At 42.7% G+C, this 18,749-nt stretch overlaps 1 protein-coding gene across 6 annotated transcripts in view; it reads right to left on the bottom strand.

Annotated features, from left to right (window-relative positions):
* Window positions 1-1,947: 1,947 nt before the first annotated feature.
* LOC136625967 (uncharacterized) overlaps window positions 1,948-18,749 on the bottom strand; it is a 252,447-nt gene continuing 235,645 nt past the window's right edge. For all 6 annotated transcript variants that reach the window (XM_066600606.1, XM_066600609.1, XM_066600607.1 and 3 more), the window contains 5 exons: window positions 15,921-16,000; window positions 14,857-15,687; window positions 12,174-12,354; window positions 6,724-6,871; window positions 1,948-3,072 (listed from right to left, as the gene is read on the bottom strand). In XM_066600606.1, the coding sequence (XP_066456703.1) occupies window positions 2,765-3,072; window positions 6,724-6,871; window positions 12,174-12,354; window positions 14,857-15,687; window positions 15,921-16,000 (1,548 nt within the window). In that variant the 3' untranslated portion in view covers window positions 1,948-2,764. The remainder of the gene's footprint in view (window positions 3,073-6,723; window positions 6,872-12,173; window positions 12,355-14,856; window positions 15,688-15,920; window positions 16,001-18,749) is intronic.

Here is an 18,749-nt window from a genome sequence, read left to right as displayed (position 1 = left end):
ACAAACGGCAACAAAAATGACATGATAACTGTATTCTATGGGTGAGTACAATTACTAAGATACCAAACATATAGTTTTGCTTTTTTTTTTGCTGTATTACTTTTTTCTTTTCAGAGATTTCATCTTTTTTCTTCCGCCATGTTCTGACCACAATCATTTTTTTATTTTCCATCGACATGGTTGTGCGAGTGCTTATTTTTTGCAGGACGTCCTGTAGTTTGCGTTGGTACCATTTTGGAATACGTAAGGCTTTTTGGTCGCTTTTTATTGCATTTTGTTTGGAGACAGGGTGACCTAAAAAGCACATTTCTGGCATTATTTTCTTTTTCTGACTACGTTCATTGTGTGGGGTGAATAACACGTTACTTTGATAGTTCGGAATTTTACGGACGCAGCGATACCAAATAATAATTTTTGGTTTATTATTTAGATTCTTTTATTCTAAATATGGCAAAAGGGTTTTCTTTTTTACTTTTATGATTTTTTTTAAAAATAATTCCTGTGTGGGTCGCACACATGGGAAGAAATCATACTTTGCGCCATTTCTATGCGGGTCTTTCGCATGGACGGCTCCCATTGAAACCTATGGAAGCTGTCTATATACGCGGCACAGCCGCAGCTGTTTTTGTGCTGTGCTGCAGATACGTGGGAGAGCAGGAGATTTTTTTTTAAATGGTGTGCACGGCACATGTGCACGACACGCTGCTGGCGTGACGAGCATATCTGCCGGCTGGAAGAAAAAAGATCTGGCCTGCACAGAGGAGAGCTCCGCAGCGTCCGGAAAGGCGAGTATAATGTATTTTCCCTCTCCATGGCCGCGGGCATGTACGGATTTCACTGCGGGATTCAGCAGTGGAATCCGTGCGTGAAAGTGGTCACGAGGCCTAACAATTATTGTTCAGATTCCTGTGATCCAGCAAGAATCTGAACGATTACCGTTCACTGTAAATGCATGCCCCGACTGAACGACGAATGAGAAGTCTTTAACTTCTTATTCATCATTCAGTTTCTGCATACAGAGGAGGATTCCCTGTTCAGGACCCTCATCTAAAAGACAGAGAAGTCAGAGACTGCAAAGTGTTTCGGTCACTCTGGAGGTCCATGCATTGATTTCAATGGCAACAGCGCAAACAAGAGAGATGGAACAATACCACTGCAGCACCACCTATTGGATGGCAGCATTTCTGCAAGTCAATGTTAGACTCTTTATACAAGCCTTGTAACAATGACTGAGAATTGAAAGCCAAGCCAGTATCCATACACAGGCAGCTGTTTCAGGGTGTTTGCTCCTCATCAGTATACAGTAGGTTTTTGACTTGGCTGGTGAGAGGTATTGTTCCATCTCCCAGCATGAATGGCCTTATAAGTAAGTCTCCTTACTCCCTTTCTAGGTGCTCTCCCTAAGGAAAAAAGATTGTGCTAATGATGCAGTGGCAACACTGTAATGCTTTATTTACCCTCTGCTAGCGCTGCAGAAAAAAAAAGACTTGCATGAAATCCATGTGCAAATTGACATGCCCTTTGGATATGTAATAAATATATGCTCATTGGGTGGTCCAACTGCAGGGACCCCCAGGATGACAATAACAGAACACCAGTGAATGGAGCAGTCTCTGGTCTTGCAACTCAGCTTCACTGAAGTGAATGTGCCTGACATGCAGTAGCGCACGCCACCTGTAAAACACAAGCCATGTTTTTCATAACCTCTACAACCCTTCAAAGCCATCTATTATATTAGACCACCTGGAAGGCCGGTATTCCGTCTTAACTACCTTAGATCAATAAAAGCTTTCTCCGCTTTCTAGCCGACCATAGAAGTCTTTTCCCTACGTGATTCTTCGTCCGTGTAGTCTGAAAAAACATAAGAAACGTTACTACAATATTCTCCTATACGATTCCAATGCTAAACAGAAAACCACAGAACAAAAACTACTTTTTAACGTAATAAAAGTTCTACATTTTTATTCAATATTACACGAGAAATTCAAAGATCTACCAATTTTGTGCATTTTCATTGGTAAAAAAAGGTCTTGAATACATGTGGTAGAAAAAATGTTAATTCCCCGACTACTTACAGATGCATTTTCCTGATATAACAAGGCAAAATTTGTTATCATCATGTGTAAAATGATAAAGTTGTGAAGAAAATGTTTTTTTTTTCCGTATATACAATATGTAAGGCAAGAGGTTGCACATTAATTATACTAGAAATGACAGAGCCAATTCTCTGTTCCGTAATGAAATCATTTTTTGAAGTCAATAAAGATATTACAAAACCATTTTTTTTTTCTTTTACACAAAAAAGTGCTAGATGCTCTTGTGACTCTTCAGTAAAGCAGGAATCTAAAAAGCGAGGGCCAAAAAAACAAAGATTTCATTGGCAGTAAGAGCAGTGGATGTGCTAAGAATGTCCCATCTTCTTCTCGAAGAGAATTAAGCTCCGGACTGTGAACCTCCTTCACTCGCTTTACCACAAGATTGAAGAAGCCATAAGTAGTTTGTACTTAATTAAGAAAAAAAAAGAAAGTCGACTTTTATGAGGTCTAGAATATTCCTTTAATTGATCGTGCTCCTGAATATGTTGGTTATTTCCTTTGTTCTTCCAAGAGGGGTAATAACTGCGTCTTTTACCCCTTTCGCTTGTAAAGACTCTTATAGTAGTAACAAACGGAGAAAAACTGAAAAAGTCGAATATTCCAGGACATTAAATCTACTGCTGCCTGCAGTCGGTAAACAGTCATCTCCTGAAAGAGGAACCCGGTCTTCACACTTGGAGGATTGCTGCTCCACAGTCTTCTGGTTCGGTGTAGTAAGACGAGTTTGTGTCCGAGTGATGAATGCCAAGAGCTTCTTTGCTCTCCAGATTTGGCTCAATTATGACAGTCGTTTTCTCAAAGGGTTTTTTTTTCGAGGTCTCGGGACAGTTCTGCACATAGATGACTCTGTTGTAAGCCTTTAGTCTCTTCCATAGCTGGACGTAGACTTTACATTGCACATACATAAACAAAAGTCCTCCGGTGAAGCCGATTGCTACCACGACTAATTTAGTCCAAAATGGCCACTCCAGGATACCTGTCCGAAGGGTAGAGAGAGGCATCAATATTCATGTATGCAACTATGACACATTATAACGGTAGGACATGGCCTGAAGACCTAGGTGTAGGGCTATACAGAGAGGATGTATGTTATGCTTTCATTGAGGGAATCGACACTTGGGTGTTGATTAGAGATGAGCAAGCGTACTCGCTAAGGCAAACTACTTGAGCAAGTAGCGCCCTATGGCACCCGAATCTTTAGAGACGAGCGGGCAGGTACTCGCATAAGGCACTACTCACTCGAGTAGTTTGTTTTAGCGAGTACGCTCGCTCATCTCTAGTCTTGATGTCAGTCATCAGTCATCCACCCTCTAAGTTAGTAATATTTGAAACAGTTTTCATTTGTGTGTAATGAAGCAGACGCATCCAGGCTTTCAGACTTCAACAAACCCATTCCCTCAATGCGTGAAAGAACTATTAGGAAACCTCTGTAAAATCATTCGGAACAATTTATACTAAAGGTTACCATCATAAAAAAAACAGACAAAAATGGCTTTGCGTGAATAGCAAAATATTACTCACTCCTCCTCCCCCAAACCGTTCTGATTAATCTTCATGAGAATGTGAAAAGCGGGCATCGGCATGCATGCATTTAATGATATAGTCAGGACCCAACATAGCTCTCCAGGCGGAAGAGAACAGTTTCTCAAAAGGCCCTATGCTATTTCGGAAGTTTTGTTCCTTGTCAATACAGTCTACCGATGGATCTCTCTGTCTTGGCTAATATCATGTTTCAAGGCTCGTTCCACTCATTTACATATATATTATGGTAGTAGAAAGGCGGTCCGAGCGCGGTGAAGGCAATCTATATTTTAGTATATACGGCAGTCCCTTCATTATTATATATTCGAGGACGTACTGTGATTTCACAGTCTGGAATTTGTTAAACCAATATTGTGCCCCTTTGTGAAACAGTCATCGTTTTGCGCTGCTTATGTGCATGTAGATGATGCGAGACATGAAGTTTGCTGTAGAAGCTATGGTGATGATGAGTGTCTTTTATGATCTTCACCTGGTTTTGGCTTCAAAAACAGCATTAGAAAACCCTGAACATAACCTGCATATGTAAATGCACCCTAAAGATAATGAGATGACTCCGTTCAGCTGCCTCATTCTACACCACAAAGCTGACAAGTGAGCTGCATGAAATGGGACTATTATTTGTGCTCCGGTGAAATCTGAAATATAGCAGGGTTCTTTATTTCATTATTTGCATGTCCTGTCTCAGCTTCCTGGACTACTGAACATGGCATAAGGGAGTGCGATTTTGAAGCTATTGCAGCAGCACCTGCATTGTCAGGTAAAGGGACCTTTCACACGAAAATTAATTGTTCCCCAGCACCCAGTTAAATTTGCTGCTGCGGAAATCTGCAAGTCTAACTGCGGATTTTGATACAGAAGTGCCAGCAGTATTAGGCAATTTTCAATCCTGAATTAAAATCCGCACATTAGACATACAGATACTGGTGCTGAATTTTCCACACAAGAGCAAATGCCGCCACATGTTGGGGAACAATTCTGCCCAAATGAAAGGCCCCTTATGCTTTGCTAGTTACAGGGACAGGACTATACAAAGTCCTTTTTAGGCCTTGTTCACTCGAGCGACATGGCATCACTGCGAGAAACTCGCAGCGATATCACATTGCAGCTCCGTGCGATATCGCTGCAGTTTCTCGCGGGGTTACCACGACTTTGTAGTGCTACAAAGTCACATGTGGTGCTACAAAGTCGCGCGACTTTGTAGTATCACAGGCAGGGATTTTTGGTGTGTAAGTATGTATGTGTAAGTCTGTGTGTGTGTAAGTGTGTGTGAGTTGGTTAAGGGGGTGGGGGGGTGGAAGGGGGGCTTGAAATATAAGCCCTACCCCGAAAAAAAGCTGTAGCTGAAGAAAAAAAATAAAAGTATATACCTCACCTTTACCGCACTGTCCGGGGCGCCGCTACAGCTTCGTCTTGGTCCTCGGCACTGTTTCACTTCATCATCTGGCCAGGGATTGAAAAAACCCCGCCTCCTGGAAGCGCTGGCTGTGATTGGCTGACGCTTAGAAAAATCACAGCCAGCACTCGGTGAATGGCTGTGATTGGTTCAATAACAGACATTCATCGAGCACTGGATGTGATTGGCCAAGACTCAGCCAATCACAGCCAGTACTTCTAGAAGGCGGGGATTTTTCAATCCCTGGCCAGAAGATGATGAAGAGAAACAGTGTTGGGACCCGGGGGAGAAGCTGCTGCAGCGTCGGTGAGCGCGCCTAAGGTGATGTATGTGTATTTTTAAAAAAATTTTTCTGCAGCTAGGACTTGGATTATAGCTTTGACGGTAGGATTTCCTATTGTCAAAGTTGCATTGCACCGCATGAAAACCGCGTTTTCGTGCAATGCAACAGAGAGGAAGGCTCCACAGGTAAAAGTGGGCTATAAAACCTTACGAGTCACGGGCTGTAAAGTTTATATCGCCGGACCCGTGAGGTTTTTGTGTCGGGTTGTCGCATGCTACAAAATATCGCATGTTTGAAGGAACCCATAGGAAAGCATTGGCTTCACATACATGCGATTCCTAGCATTGTAGCAACGCTACAAAATCGTGCGACTTTGTTGCCCTTGTGAACGAGGCCTTAGGAATTTAATCTACTAAGTATGGATTGAGTTGCATCAGCCTGTTTTATGGCAGATTACAGATGAGGGATGTGCAACAGCTCAGTAAGAATATGATAAAGTGTATGTGAAATATTTAGTATGTCATTGGTATGAAAGCAGTACATGCAAGAAATGCTATTAAAGAGGTGGTTCAGTTGTAAACTATTGACGGTATATTTGCAGAATAGGGCATCAACAGTAGATTGGTAGGAGTCTGCCAACCAGGACCTCTGCTGATCAGCTGTCCATGAGGTTAATGTACTCATACACTGAGCTGATTTCTGAAGGAAGCAGACAGCTCTGTTCGCATAGCAGTGGTCAGGCTTAGTATTACAGGTAATGCAATGAGAACAGAGCTGTCTGCTTCCTGCAGAAATTAGCTCAGTGAACAAGTGCATAAGTCTAGAATTCCAGGTGGTGAACTCCCACCGATCTACTTGATGGTCTATCCTACAGACATACCATCAATACTTTAGAGGACAACCTCTTTAAGACTGGATTTCCACACAGCATTTCTGCAGCATTTTCCAGAAATCTTTAAAAAAAAAACAAAAAAAAACAAAAAACGCAGTGGCTTTTGTTATTTTTTTGAATCTTTACCCATTTAGTCGGGGGGCGACTCTCAGACGCTTTATGGATCAGCCCTATCCATGTTACTTGTAAGTCTATAGCAAATCATTGAAAAGGCTACATACACAGAGTTTTTGTTTTTGTCACTGTTGTGTCCTTTTTTTCACCTTGCAGCATGCTTTGGGTATGGCGATTCACTTATTTCTCTATTGAACTTGAAAAATGGAGTTGCAAGCACATGGATTTCCGATGAATGGGACAGTTGCATCCTGAAGAAGATCTGTTGCCAGCAATGATCTGTTTATGACCAGGAAAAGCTCAGGCAGTGCCACTGTATTAGGTGGGCGCACTAGCACTCCTTCACCTCAAACACCATTGCTCCAGAACATGCCAACCCCCCCCCCCCCCCCCCCTCACTTACCAGTGGTTTGGCCCAATTTGATCTCCTCTGCAGTCCTGTCAATGAGAACATACAAAGACCAAACAACGCAGGTGATGGCAATGATGTGGAATGTAACCGAGCACATGATCTTCCTCCGTTCGCTTGAGGTCATCTGCAGCTTTTCCCACTAGAATGTCAAGATTAAAAATTATAATTTGTCTATCACAGAAACCAGTAAATGTCTCTACATGAATGCATTCTCTAGTAAGCTGGAAAAGTAAAGTTCAGCAATTAATGTATTGCGGCATTTAAAGCGCTGACAGAGAAACTATTTTTAAAACATTTTTGTAGGATGAAAAAAGGAAAGTGCAATTTTTTGGTGTTTCGCATGTTTGTTACTGACATACTAATTTTATACAGCGGGTCAGCAGGATTACGGCAATACCAAATTAATAATTAATTTTTTTTTACACCTGTTTTTTGTGAGTCTTTTAAATCACACTTAGGGCTTATTTACATGAGTGTATGTTGGCTGGCTGATATACGCTACCATCTGAGCAATCCTCCCTTCCCTCCGCCTCACCGGCTCTCTGCCTCTCTCCTCCCCTTTGAACAGTTTGCAATGGGAGGGGCGGAACGGGGCAGAGCTAAGCTCCCGCTCCTTCCCTGTAGCCAGCAATGGGAGTGGGCAGGATGGGGCGGAGCTTAGCTCTGTCCCCACCCTTCCCATTGCAAACGCCAGAGGGGAGGAGAAAGGCAGAGAGCCAGTGAGGGGGTAGGAATAGGAGGGGGAATGATCAGATGGAAGCGTATATCGTCCGGCTATGAAAACCCGACCGATATACGCTAATGTAAATAAGCCCTTAGTTACACTAACATATTTGCGCTGCGTATTACGCGTGCAAAATTTGCACACGCAATACGCAGCAAATAGAATCCATGGATTTCAATGGGCTTGTTCACATAAGCGTATTTTGTGTGCACATTTCGTTTACGCAAAAGCAACGCCAAAAAACGCAGCATGTTCTATTTTCGTACATACTGCGCCCACAAATAGCACATATTAAACTAATTAAACTTAATTACCCGTTGAAATCAATGGAAGCATGCTTGTGTCTTTGTGTACGCGCAAAAAATACAGTAAAATATGCACAGATGCATTCAAAAGCATAACGGGCGTCACGCAAATACGTTCATATATTGGCTTACGCCCATGTGGAGCCGGGTTTAGGGTGCTTTCACAATGGCGGAATTAGCCGCAGGACTCACCGCAACCTGCAGAAAATTCCGCACCGAAATCCCAGCAGATTTTAATGCAGAATTCCACAACGGCAGCTTAAGCTGCATCTTTTGCGGTGTGACGTGGCAAAATAATTCTGCCCATGTGCGGAATACGCCCTCTTGTGGAATATTCAGAATCAAAATCCCCACTGCTAACATGTGCATGCAGAATTGCAAATTCTGCTGGCAATTCCACATCATTTTCTGCAGTTAGCCGTGCCTAATTCCATGACAGCAAATAAACTGCAACACTGTTGCAGCATATTCTGTCCCATTAGACTTCCCTACAGATGGGAAAACCACCATCCCTAAAGTATGCTGGGAGTTGTGAAATAAAAAAGGGCATGTTCCCCAAAAATGTACCAAATGTGAGTGAAAATAATAATAAAAAAATGTAATGTTTGTAGGGAGTCTCACATTTACCATAACTGACTTCCAGCTAACGCTGGACACAAAACACACCATCATACCAGAAAAAAAAAACTTGTGTGATATCAGCCTTAAAAGATAAACTAAATTTTGTTTTTCCCTGTGTTGCTATTCTGAGTGTCACACATTTTTATTTTTTCATCAACTGAGCTCTGTGCAAGCTTATTTTTTGTGAGGCATTTTGAATTGTTCTTTAAATTAAAGCCATTTTGGCTTACATTCGACATGAATATTTATTTTTTGGGGGGCGTGGGGAAGATATAATTTTAATAGTTAAAAAATATAAAACAGGTATCATTGTGTCCATAAAATTTTGGTTACCGTATTTTCCGGACTATAAGGCGCACATAAAATGCTGAGAATTTCTCAGAAATAGAAAGTGCGCCTTATAATCCGGTGCGCCTTATATATGAACCCGACAGTAAAGAAAGGGGTTCATACAGGATCCTTTACCTCTATCGTGGGCGGCATACCACAGCACACACCATGCTCCTCCCCCCTCCCCCCGTTCGCAAGTCAAACAAGTAGTAGTATGGAGCGGGATCGCGGGTGGATCCTGCTCCATACAACGTCGGGTGCCGGCTGTTCTTACAGCGGGCACCCGGCGGCAGCAGTTCCGACGAGCCGCGCCGCTTGTCAGAACTGTTAACACTTTAAATACCGCTCTGACAGCGGTATTTAAAGTGTTAACAGTTCTAACGAGCGGCGCGGCTCATCAGAACTGCTGCCGCCGGGTGCCCGCTGTAAGAACAGCCTGCAACCGATGTTCAGGGGGCCCGTACAGCGTCCCACGATGAGATCGCGGGACGCTGTGCGGTTGCTAGGCAGCCGGGGACCTCCTGAAAGGCCCCAGGGCTGTCTATGCAGAGTGCCCATCTAGCGCACGACTTGCTAGGCGCTCTGCATAGACAGCCCTAGGGCCTTTCAGAAGGCCCCTGGCTGCCTAGCAACCGCGATCTGACCGGACAGGCTTCTATCAGGCTTGATAGAAGCCTCTCCGGCCCCTGCACAGCACTAATGTGCTGCGCCTTATAATCCAGTGCGCCTTATATATGAAACAAGATTGCTTATAATGCGCTCATAGAAAGTGCGCCTTATAATCCGGTGCGCCTTATAGTCCGGAAAATACGGTATTTTAAAAAAATTGCATAAGCAATAGAAAAGTTTTTTTTTTTTAAACTTTTCGTTTTTTTCTTTTATTATAGTTTTCGTTTATTTTTAGTCCCACTAGGGGTCATGAACATGTGATTGCTTGTATAACATACTATAGTATTTCTGGTATTTGGGGGTTAATAGGCTGAACTGGATGGATATAGGTCTTTTTTCGGCCTTACATACTAAGTTTCCTCCTGTCTTATATTAATTTTTGCCCTGAAAGAGGCACTAGGTCTTATTATACTTACCTAGCAGGCTTGGTCCAAGTCCCTCCTGCTGCTCGCCACAGCTCCGATGCGCTTCCCACAGTCCTTCAGCCACTCATACATCATCACTTCCTGGTTACAAGATTCATAAATCCCGTCTCCAGGAAGCAATGGCTGTGATTAGTTCTTTGACTGCTGCTCAGCCAATCAATGCAGAACTGGATGAACCAATCAGATGCTTTATCCAGTGCTGATGATTGGCTGAGCAGCGGTGTAAGAACTAATCACAGCCATCGCTTGCTGGAGGTGGGATTTATGAATCCTGTAACTAGGAATTGATGCTATATGAGCGGTTGAGGACTGCAGGAACTGCACTGAACCTCTAGAGAGCAGCGGGAGGAACCAGGACCGAACCTGCTAGATAATATATTCTTTTTTTTAATGTAGTGTAACTAGGGCTTATTTTCAGGGTAGGGATTATATTTTAAGCCTCCCCAAAAATTAGACTAGCTTATTTTCGGGTTTATAGGGTACAATGTTACGATACAGTGCATTGGACTATCAGCATTTAGGTATTACACCCTGGCGCAGTAGGTGTGCCACGTTGACCGCCTTGGCAGCCATTATTAGACCCTGGTTGCCATAGCAATCATTCGGCAACTTACCAGGGTTAATGGGTGATGGGGGAATCACCTTCCCTTTAATGGCTTAGATGCCACTGTTTTATTAACTGTAGCACCTAATGGGTTAAATAAACAGGATCGGAGAAAACACCGATACTGTCTGTCAGCAGTGTAATACAGTCGGCACCTGCTGCATAGTGCTTCACACACTCCCTTGCTACATGTACATTACATGCTGGGAAGGGTTTAAAGAAGTGAAACAACATCAATATTACAGCATTGCAATGCCCAATAGTCTCTCAGTGTGGTATGAGATAGGAACACTGGTAAATGTTCTGCAAGCATTAACCTTTACAGATTTGGTCTTGTGCTATAGAAGACTCAGCACAACAATGTAGCTGTTTAAAGTAGGAATATATGAGCTAGGCTGTGTTCTCATTGCGTTTGCGAACTCCTGGTGCTTACACGGAGGTCTAGACACTGACCCCATTCACGTGGGTTAGGTCTTTTTTCTCTTAGCTTGTGTTAGTGGTATTAATCATCCAATATCCACCATTCAAATATACTTCCATTGGTTGTACGGAAGCAGCTCTCCAACCATCCTGGTTTCAGTGGGACAGTCCTGAATTTAAGGCTTTTTCAGGAGGCAGGCAACGTCTCCTGATTTCCCCCTGCACTGATCCCTGCTCCTATATGCTGTCCACAAAAGAAACTCAACTTATGTAGAGTTTGGCCCGTTCATTGAGCTCTATAGAAGGGGAGGGTACCATGGCGTCTGGCTCTGGCTCTTAGAGTACAGTGTATCCAAGACAGAGGGCACTACAAGACAGCGGGGCCACAGAGGGGGCTCTACAAGACAGCGGGGCCACAGAGGGGGCTCTACAAGACAGCGGGGCCACAGAGGGGGCTCTACAAGACAGCGGGGCCACAGAGGGGGCTCTACAAGACAGCGGGGCCACAGAGGGGGCACTACAAGACAGCGGGGCCACAGAGGGGGCACTACAAGACAGCGGGGCCACAGAGGGGGCACTACAAGACAGCGGGGTCACAGAGGGGGCACTACAAGACAGCGGGGTCACAGAGGGGGCTCTACAAGACAGCGGGGCCACAGAGGGGGCTCTACAAGACAGCGGGGCCACAGAGGGGGCTCTACAAGACAGCGGGGCCACAGAGGGGGCTCTACAAGACAGCGGGGCCACAGAGGGGGCTCTACAAGACAGCGGGGCCACAGAGGGGGCTCTACAAGACAGCGGGGCCACAGAGGGGGCTCTACAAGACAGCGGGGCCACAGAGGGGGCTCTACAAGACAGCGGGGCCACAGAGGGGGCTCTACAAGACAGCGAGGCCACAGAGGGGGCTCTACAAGACAGCGAGGCCACAGAGGGGGCTCTACAAGACAGCGAGGCCACAGAGGGGGCTCTACAAGACAGCGAGGCCACAGAGGGGGCTCTACAAGACAGCGAGGCCACGGAGGGGGCACTACAAGACAGCAAGGCTGTAAAGGAGGCATTATAAGACAGTGAAGCTATAAAGGAGGCATTATAAGAGTGGCCATAGACTGGGTCAACAATTGGCACAATATATTTCGAAATATAATACAGCTGAGCCCACCATGTTTTAAAAGTTGTCAAAGCAGGATCTGTACTGTGATGGGGTCAGTAATGTTACTGCGAATGCAGTAGAAACAGTTGCTGACATGTATAGATACACTGTCTCTAAGGAAAATGGTACTGTATGACATCTGCAAGCCATAGTGCCCTAAATAAAACACTCGGCAGAAAATAGTTTCACTTACTTTTCTTAAAGGCTTTAATTTGGTTTCCATAATAAACTCAAACTTGCAAAGTTCACAGCACCGAGTATCGGAGCTCTTGATCCATTGCTGGAGGCAAGCCTGGTGCACAAAATGAAGGCTTCCTGTACAGTGACAGGGTGTTATCAGAGGACTTTCATCATCACCTTCACAGTGACATATCCTGAATTAAAGACAAGACATCCACAGTAGTACTTATAATAGGAAATCACTTTACTTTTTTTTTATATTATTGCATCCTACTGTATATAAGTGTAAAATCCCCAAATAACTGTATGTGAAAATCTTTCCATGTGTGCAAATGGAGTTTTTTTTCCTCTGTTGGAAATATATCCCTACTCTTGCCCTTACACAATAAATGTCACTGAATTATCAATAAAGGGGTTTGCATACGACTACAAAATTAATTGCCAATCCTTAGGAGTCCGATTCCCACATACCTGCCAAGCAACTAACTGAAGGGGCCGCAGCGCTCACTGGAACCCCTTTATAGTTCACCAGGCACAGCTCTCAACTTTTAGTTTTGGCTGTGCCAGATATTACAACTTACCACAACTATAAGTCCCAGTCAATGAAAGGGACTTAGCTGCCAAACGAGGCACAGCCCCAACTAAACTACAGAGAAGAGCCTTGTAAATAGAAGGGACAAGGCACACCTAGCCAGCTGATTGGCAGAGGTTCCGGGAATCGAACCTACACCGAGGTGATATGAGCTACTTCAAAGGATAGGCTGTTGATTTTGTAGCCCCACCCCTTTGATGCAATAGTCATACTTTTTAGCACTGGGTGATAGATAAGGCTATTTATGTAATGTAGGCAGTGTGTTTTATAGGTTTGTCTTTGAACCCCGAAAAATACAATTTCCAGTAAAAATATCTACAGTACAATTCCTTTAATCTGGCATCAACTGGACCACACACGTAGGAAGTTCTAAAATAGTCTTAATTACCAAATGACACAACGCAGAAAAACGTTTTCACTATGAATCCTCCAACATACGCAACTCAATATACAATACATAATTTTGTTGTTTTTTTTTTTGTCTTTTTGCTAATTCGAGGAGTCTGCTAAATTTTGGACTCCATTCAGTGTTTATTTACCCAAATATTTTGCGCTAGCCTTCCAGTAAATCGGATGCCAGATTAAACGAATGCCGTTGCAGTAACTAAGATGCTGGATGTATGTCACCGTGCACTAGTCACCTGCACTCACAGAAGCGACATGAAGATGTGGTGTTCATGAGAAGGAAGCAAATCACTTCAATTAAAACTAGTGAAATGTTTGAGGCAGGAGATGCCTACTGAATTGGCAAGCTAGTTTTACAAATGTATTCCGTTGGTTGAGTCTAAAAAGTATCTTGCCAGTTTTTGTAGGCCACCAATACACTTAGCTCAGGGGTGGAGAAAAGAAGGTTGATTTCAGGAGCCAGCTAATCCCATCCAAGATCCAGAAATACCTTGTAAGAGTCCAAGTGACGGGTATACATTATGACCAATAATAGAAATCTATAAAACACGAGTGGTATATTATACTCTGTCTCACGAAAAGAATACAGCCAATAGCGGTGGCATTCACCCAACCACAAACTAAGGAGTGATGCAACGCTATAGTTTGTGGTTGGGTGATTGGTCACTGGTGTCGATCATGCGACCATCTCTGTTGACCGGTGAGAGGTGTTGGCTATACACTCACTCTAATACCCCACCACAAACGGTGGAGCGATACGCTCAATGTCGTCGCTAACAGCTTCATTCTCTTCGTGAGACTATAACAACTATCACAAATTGCCCAGTGTGACTTTTCTAGGCTTAATGATGATCTGGCTCTTGAAAATTCTCCAATCCTGATCTAAAGACACTAACAATAAGAGTAACATGAAGCGAGGGCATACCGTTCCTCATATAGACTAATCTACATAAAATACTCAAAGCACAAACAAAGGTAGACTGATCTCGGAAGACATAATCAGAATATCTGCTCGAGTTCATTATCATATTTCTAAGTAATGTTGGCATGGGTATTGAATAGCAAATTGAAAGAAGAATGAATATGAATTTTATCAGATACCCAAGTAATTGAGTTGTAGACCAGAATTAATGGCCACTTGTCCTAGGTCCACCCAGAAAACAGCTTTGATATAGATATGCCAACAATACTGAGTGATATTCAGATCGTAAATCCCAATAATACTTCTTTAGCGTTAACTAAGATTTTGCATCCACAACTAAAAGCCCTTCTACATCTAACAAGATGTAATCCCACTGAAAGTTAAATTGGATAATTGACAGCCAAAAATGTACGAGCTACGTAATTGTGATGGGAATATCTTCATCGAGCACTGTCATACTTTTAGTCACTTTACATATCCATTCCTCTTAAGGTTACCCAAAGGGATTTTCATACAGGTTTTAGCTCAACTGCATTAAATAAAAACAAAAGGTTTGGAAATTTAATGGAGATATCATTCTTTAAAGCCAAGTTCCTGTTTGCAAAATCTGTCAGATAAAACATTCGACTTGTCAAAGCTTGATTGCTTGCTTTGACATCTCAAAAAGCCACCGGGTGGTAGGCTGTGATTTACTTACTCTAGCTGTCAATGATTCAATGTAACATTGTGGGACTGCACCTCAAAGAAGGTGGAGGGTGGTTCTTTTGTAAAACCAACCTGCATGCATCCCCAGATGCAGACACCGGGGAAGCGGGGGGGATTTTTTTGGAAGGGGTAGGACATTCAAGGTCACTATCCTCCACTGAACACAGAGGAGCCCTTAGTTCCTTTGGATCTTCTTTGACAGCCATATTGTCCTCAAACACATCATCATCCCCCATGTCATCAGAGCAAAAATCCGTACTTCCCAAAAGCATACTGGAAGAGGTGCCTGCGTGAAGACTTCTAGAGTAGCCATCAAGTTCTTGAAACCTGTTCAGGCTATGGACACTTGAACTTGGAGAAAACGAAAATATATAGTGGAGCAAGGTTTTGCTTTTTGAGGAATCGCTGTCTGCCTTATCATCCATTATGGGTATACATACAGATCCCAGACTAGTGTCCAGATATGGGATTTTCATTAGGTTGGAGGAGACAGATTGACCCCGAACAACATTACAGTTATTCGCCGAAACAGGATTATTAGTACATTTAGCTCCATTTTCTAGAAACTGAAATTTGTTCTTTGCAAAATGATGTTCTTCAGCTGAAAGTAGTTTCCCTTCTGAGCTAGTTCTTTCCACAAAATCACAGTTCCCAGATGACTCCTCAGTTTTTCGGTCCACATCATTGAGTGACTTTGAGAATGGGAGGGTGGACTTAGCCTTAGGGGGCTTCACAGTGCTGCTACAAGTTTTTATACTTGCATTTTCCATGGAGAAGCCATCTTGACAAATAATGGTCACGGTGGCCCCTGATGTCTTAGAACTCTGGCATTTGGGATTTTTCAACACAACAGCAGACTGCAATGGACTTTGATGACAACATTCAGAAAATACAGCACTGGAACTGCATGCAGAACAGTGAAAAAAGCATAGAAAGTAAAAAAAGAATGACAAGAGAAGACATTCATTGTGCTCAACATGAGAGTAAACAATACAGAGACAATATGGGGTGGAACAAGGCAGAACATACAGAACATATGCACATCGTTTCTGGTCTAAATCTATGGATTTAATACATTTAGCTTTTAGATGTATTTTTGTATACAAAAATAAAATGTATAAATTACCAGTCAATACCTGCAAATATCTTGGCTGGAAGGGGTCACTGATGTCCGTGGAAAGCTATTTGGTGCTGTAACCGAAGTTGGGCTTCCTGCCTGAAAAAAATATAAAACATTTGGTTCAACTAGACTGCAGTTACTAGAGGCTTCATTCCACATCAGAGATGAAAAATGTTTGGGCTCAATCAAATAAAGGGAGAAACTATAATCCTTGATGGCAGCAATTATTAGGGATTAATGCTTTAAGAAAAAGTCTTAGCCAAAACACAATTTACTAGATGGTCAGTATTATAGGCCACCATAGTCCAATGTGAGGCTGGATGATTTTTTTTTAACCTTTTCAGGATCAGAGATTTTTCATTTTTGGTTTTCATCCCCATATTCCAAGAGCCAAAACGTTTTCATTTTTTCATTGACATAGCCGTCTAGGGCTTGTTTTTTGGAATTTTTTAATGATACTACATGCTGACCATATAAAGTAAGGGAAAAAACTTTTACAATTTTTTTTTTAACAATTTTTATTGAAAGCTTTCCAATATACAAAAGAATAGCAGTATGAAAAAATATGTTGGCGTATTATAAATGAGTTATCACATAGCAATATTTGATCTGGTTTGATAAATGATACCAAGTTTTGGTGTTCCAGTATAACCAGAGTTTTTTTCAGCCTTTCATTGCTGTATTTCAGGATAGTAGCAATTCACTGGTAACAATGGCCTGGCCAGGGCCAATGAAGGTCAGAGGGGAAGAGGAGGGGAGGTTTCAGAGGGAGGAGGATTCTTCTCTCTCAGGGTGACGACCCAAAAAGGGTTGGGGGGAGCTGTAAGACTATGTTTTGGACTTAGAGAGGTTGTTGGGCCAACCTATGTTACAGGGAGGACATAATCTATCCATGGGGTCCAAATACTCAGGAACCTATCATACCTGTCTTCTATTATTGATGTTCGTTTTCATTGACTAGATACAAATTCATATGGCGCTTAACTTCAGAGAATTCCAAGAAAGCCTTACGCCAAGATTTAGCAGTTTTTTGTTTTGTGGCGAAAAAGAACAACAAGATTAGTTTTCTGGAGGATGGGGGTATATTTTCGATCCGCTTATTTAACAGGGATTCCCATGGTTTTTTTCTCAGGTTATGATAGGTTAGTTAGGGAATTTGTCCTAATCCAAAGTCTTTTGACTCAAAGGCAGCACCACCATATGTGGAACAAGCATCCCCAGAAGCAATCTCTGGAGTAGCCAGGAACCGCGTGTACTATTCTAGTGGGAACTAAATACCAACGCAGTAGAATTTTATATGAGGTTTCCAACATTAGTGTGTTCTGGGTACCGCAGTTGGTCAATCTCCATATCTGGGACCACTCATCCTCCTCTAAAGTTATTACCTATATCTTGTTTCCATCAAGATACATATGATAGTTGTGTGCGGTACGAGGTACGTATTAGCCTCAAGTAGATTTGTGAGGTGAGGCCTTTTGCTCGCAGGTATTTAAAACAGAATGTTTTAAAGGGGGTTATGGTTAATGGGGAGTTTGTACTTCGGTGGAGAGAGGATACAAAATTCTTAAGTTGTAGGAAACAAAATATTTCGGAAGGCAGTCGGTCATATGTTTCCTCAAGGGTGGGGAATGTTATCATGCCGATCAATGAGAGTAAGTGGTATATTTTGAAAATACCTTTGTTTGTCCAGATCTTAAATGAAAGGGGGGAGTCAAGATCTGGTGAAAATAGAGGGTTGCGCAAGAATGGTAGGAGGGGTAAATAAGGGGAGATCAACTTTACAGAATATTTAGTAGAGTCCCAAACTTTAAGGGAGTGCTTTATAATGGGGTTAGAGATTGCGGGCCTATATGTTGGGGGATCCATAAGATCAAATCTACGATGAGAGGATGTATCTCCATGGCTTCTGAGGCAAGCCACAGAGGGGCATTAGTTGTGGAGTGGAGGGAGGCTAGCTGGGCTGCTTGGTAGTATTTTATTAGGTTCGGGGCTCCTAATCCGCCCTGCAGTCATGACTAAACAAAGTGGAACGCGACACCCTAGGAATAGAGTTATTCCAGATACAGCTAAGAACTAGAGATGAGCGAGCATACTTGCTAAGGGCAATTACTCGAGTGAGTATTGTCCTTAGCGAGTACCTGCCCGCTCGGGAGAAAAGATTCGGGTGAGCAGTGAGTTGCTGGACTGAGCAGGGGGAAGCAGGGGAAGGGGGGGGGGGGGAGAGGGAGAGAGAGATCTGCCCTCCGTTCTCCCCCGCCCCCCGAATCTTTTCTTCCGAGCGGAGAAATGAAAAAATAAAATAAAGTTACGCATTTTATGGGGTGGGGAGTTAGTTTTTACAGAGCTCACAGTACAGTAAAAATGAACTATGAACTTTGTTATATAGGTCGGTTTGAACACTGTGATATTACATTTATATTGTTTTTCTTTAATGTTTTCCTACTTTTTTCTCAAAACAAAAATTGATTTCCATCACTATATTCTGAAACCTGCAACTTAATTTCTTGTGGGGGGAAATTATAGTGTTTATTAACACAATTTTTGAAAAAAATTGTGCTTTAGATCCCTTTTTATGCAAATTTTTGGGGATAACAAAAAAGGTCACCAATTCTGGCATCCCATACTATTTTTGTATGGCATTCACCGTGTAGGATTAATATTGTGGTATTTTAATAGTTGGGACACTTAGGTACACAGTGATACCACGTGTTTTTCTTTTGTTTTATTTATTAAATGTTTGGATTTCTTAAGACCTTGTGTCTTTTGCCCAACTGCAGTGAAACCTCCCCAAAAAGGCTGCCTTTTTTAGGGAAATCCACCCTGGTATCCACACCAGATTTCCTGT

The sequence above is a fragment of the Eleutherodactylus coqui genome, chromosome 4, assembly GCF_035609145.1.
Source record: "Eleutherodactylus coqui strain aEleCoq1 chromosome 4, aEleCoq1.hap1, whole genome shotgun sequence".
NCBI classification, from domain to species: domain Eukaryota; kingdom Metazoa; phylum Chordata; class Amphibia; order Anura; family Eleutherodactylidae; genus Eleutherodactylus; species Eleutherodactylus coqui.
The sequence above is the reverse complement of the archived record's forward strand: the minus strand, read 5'-3'. Positions and strand labels throughout refer to the sequence as shown.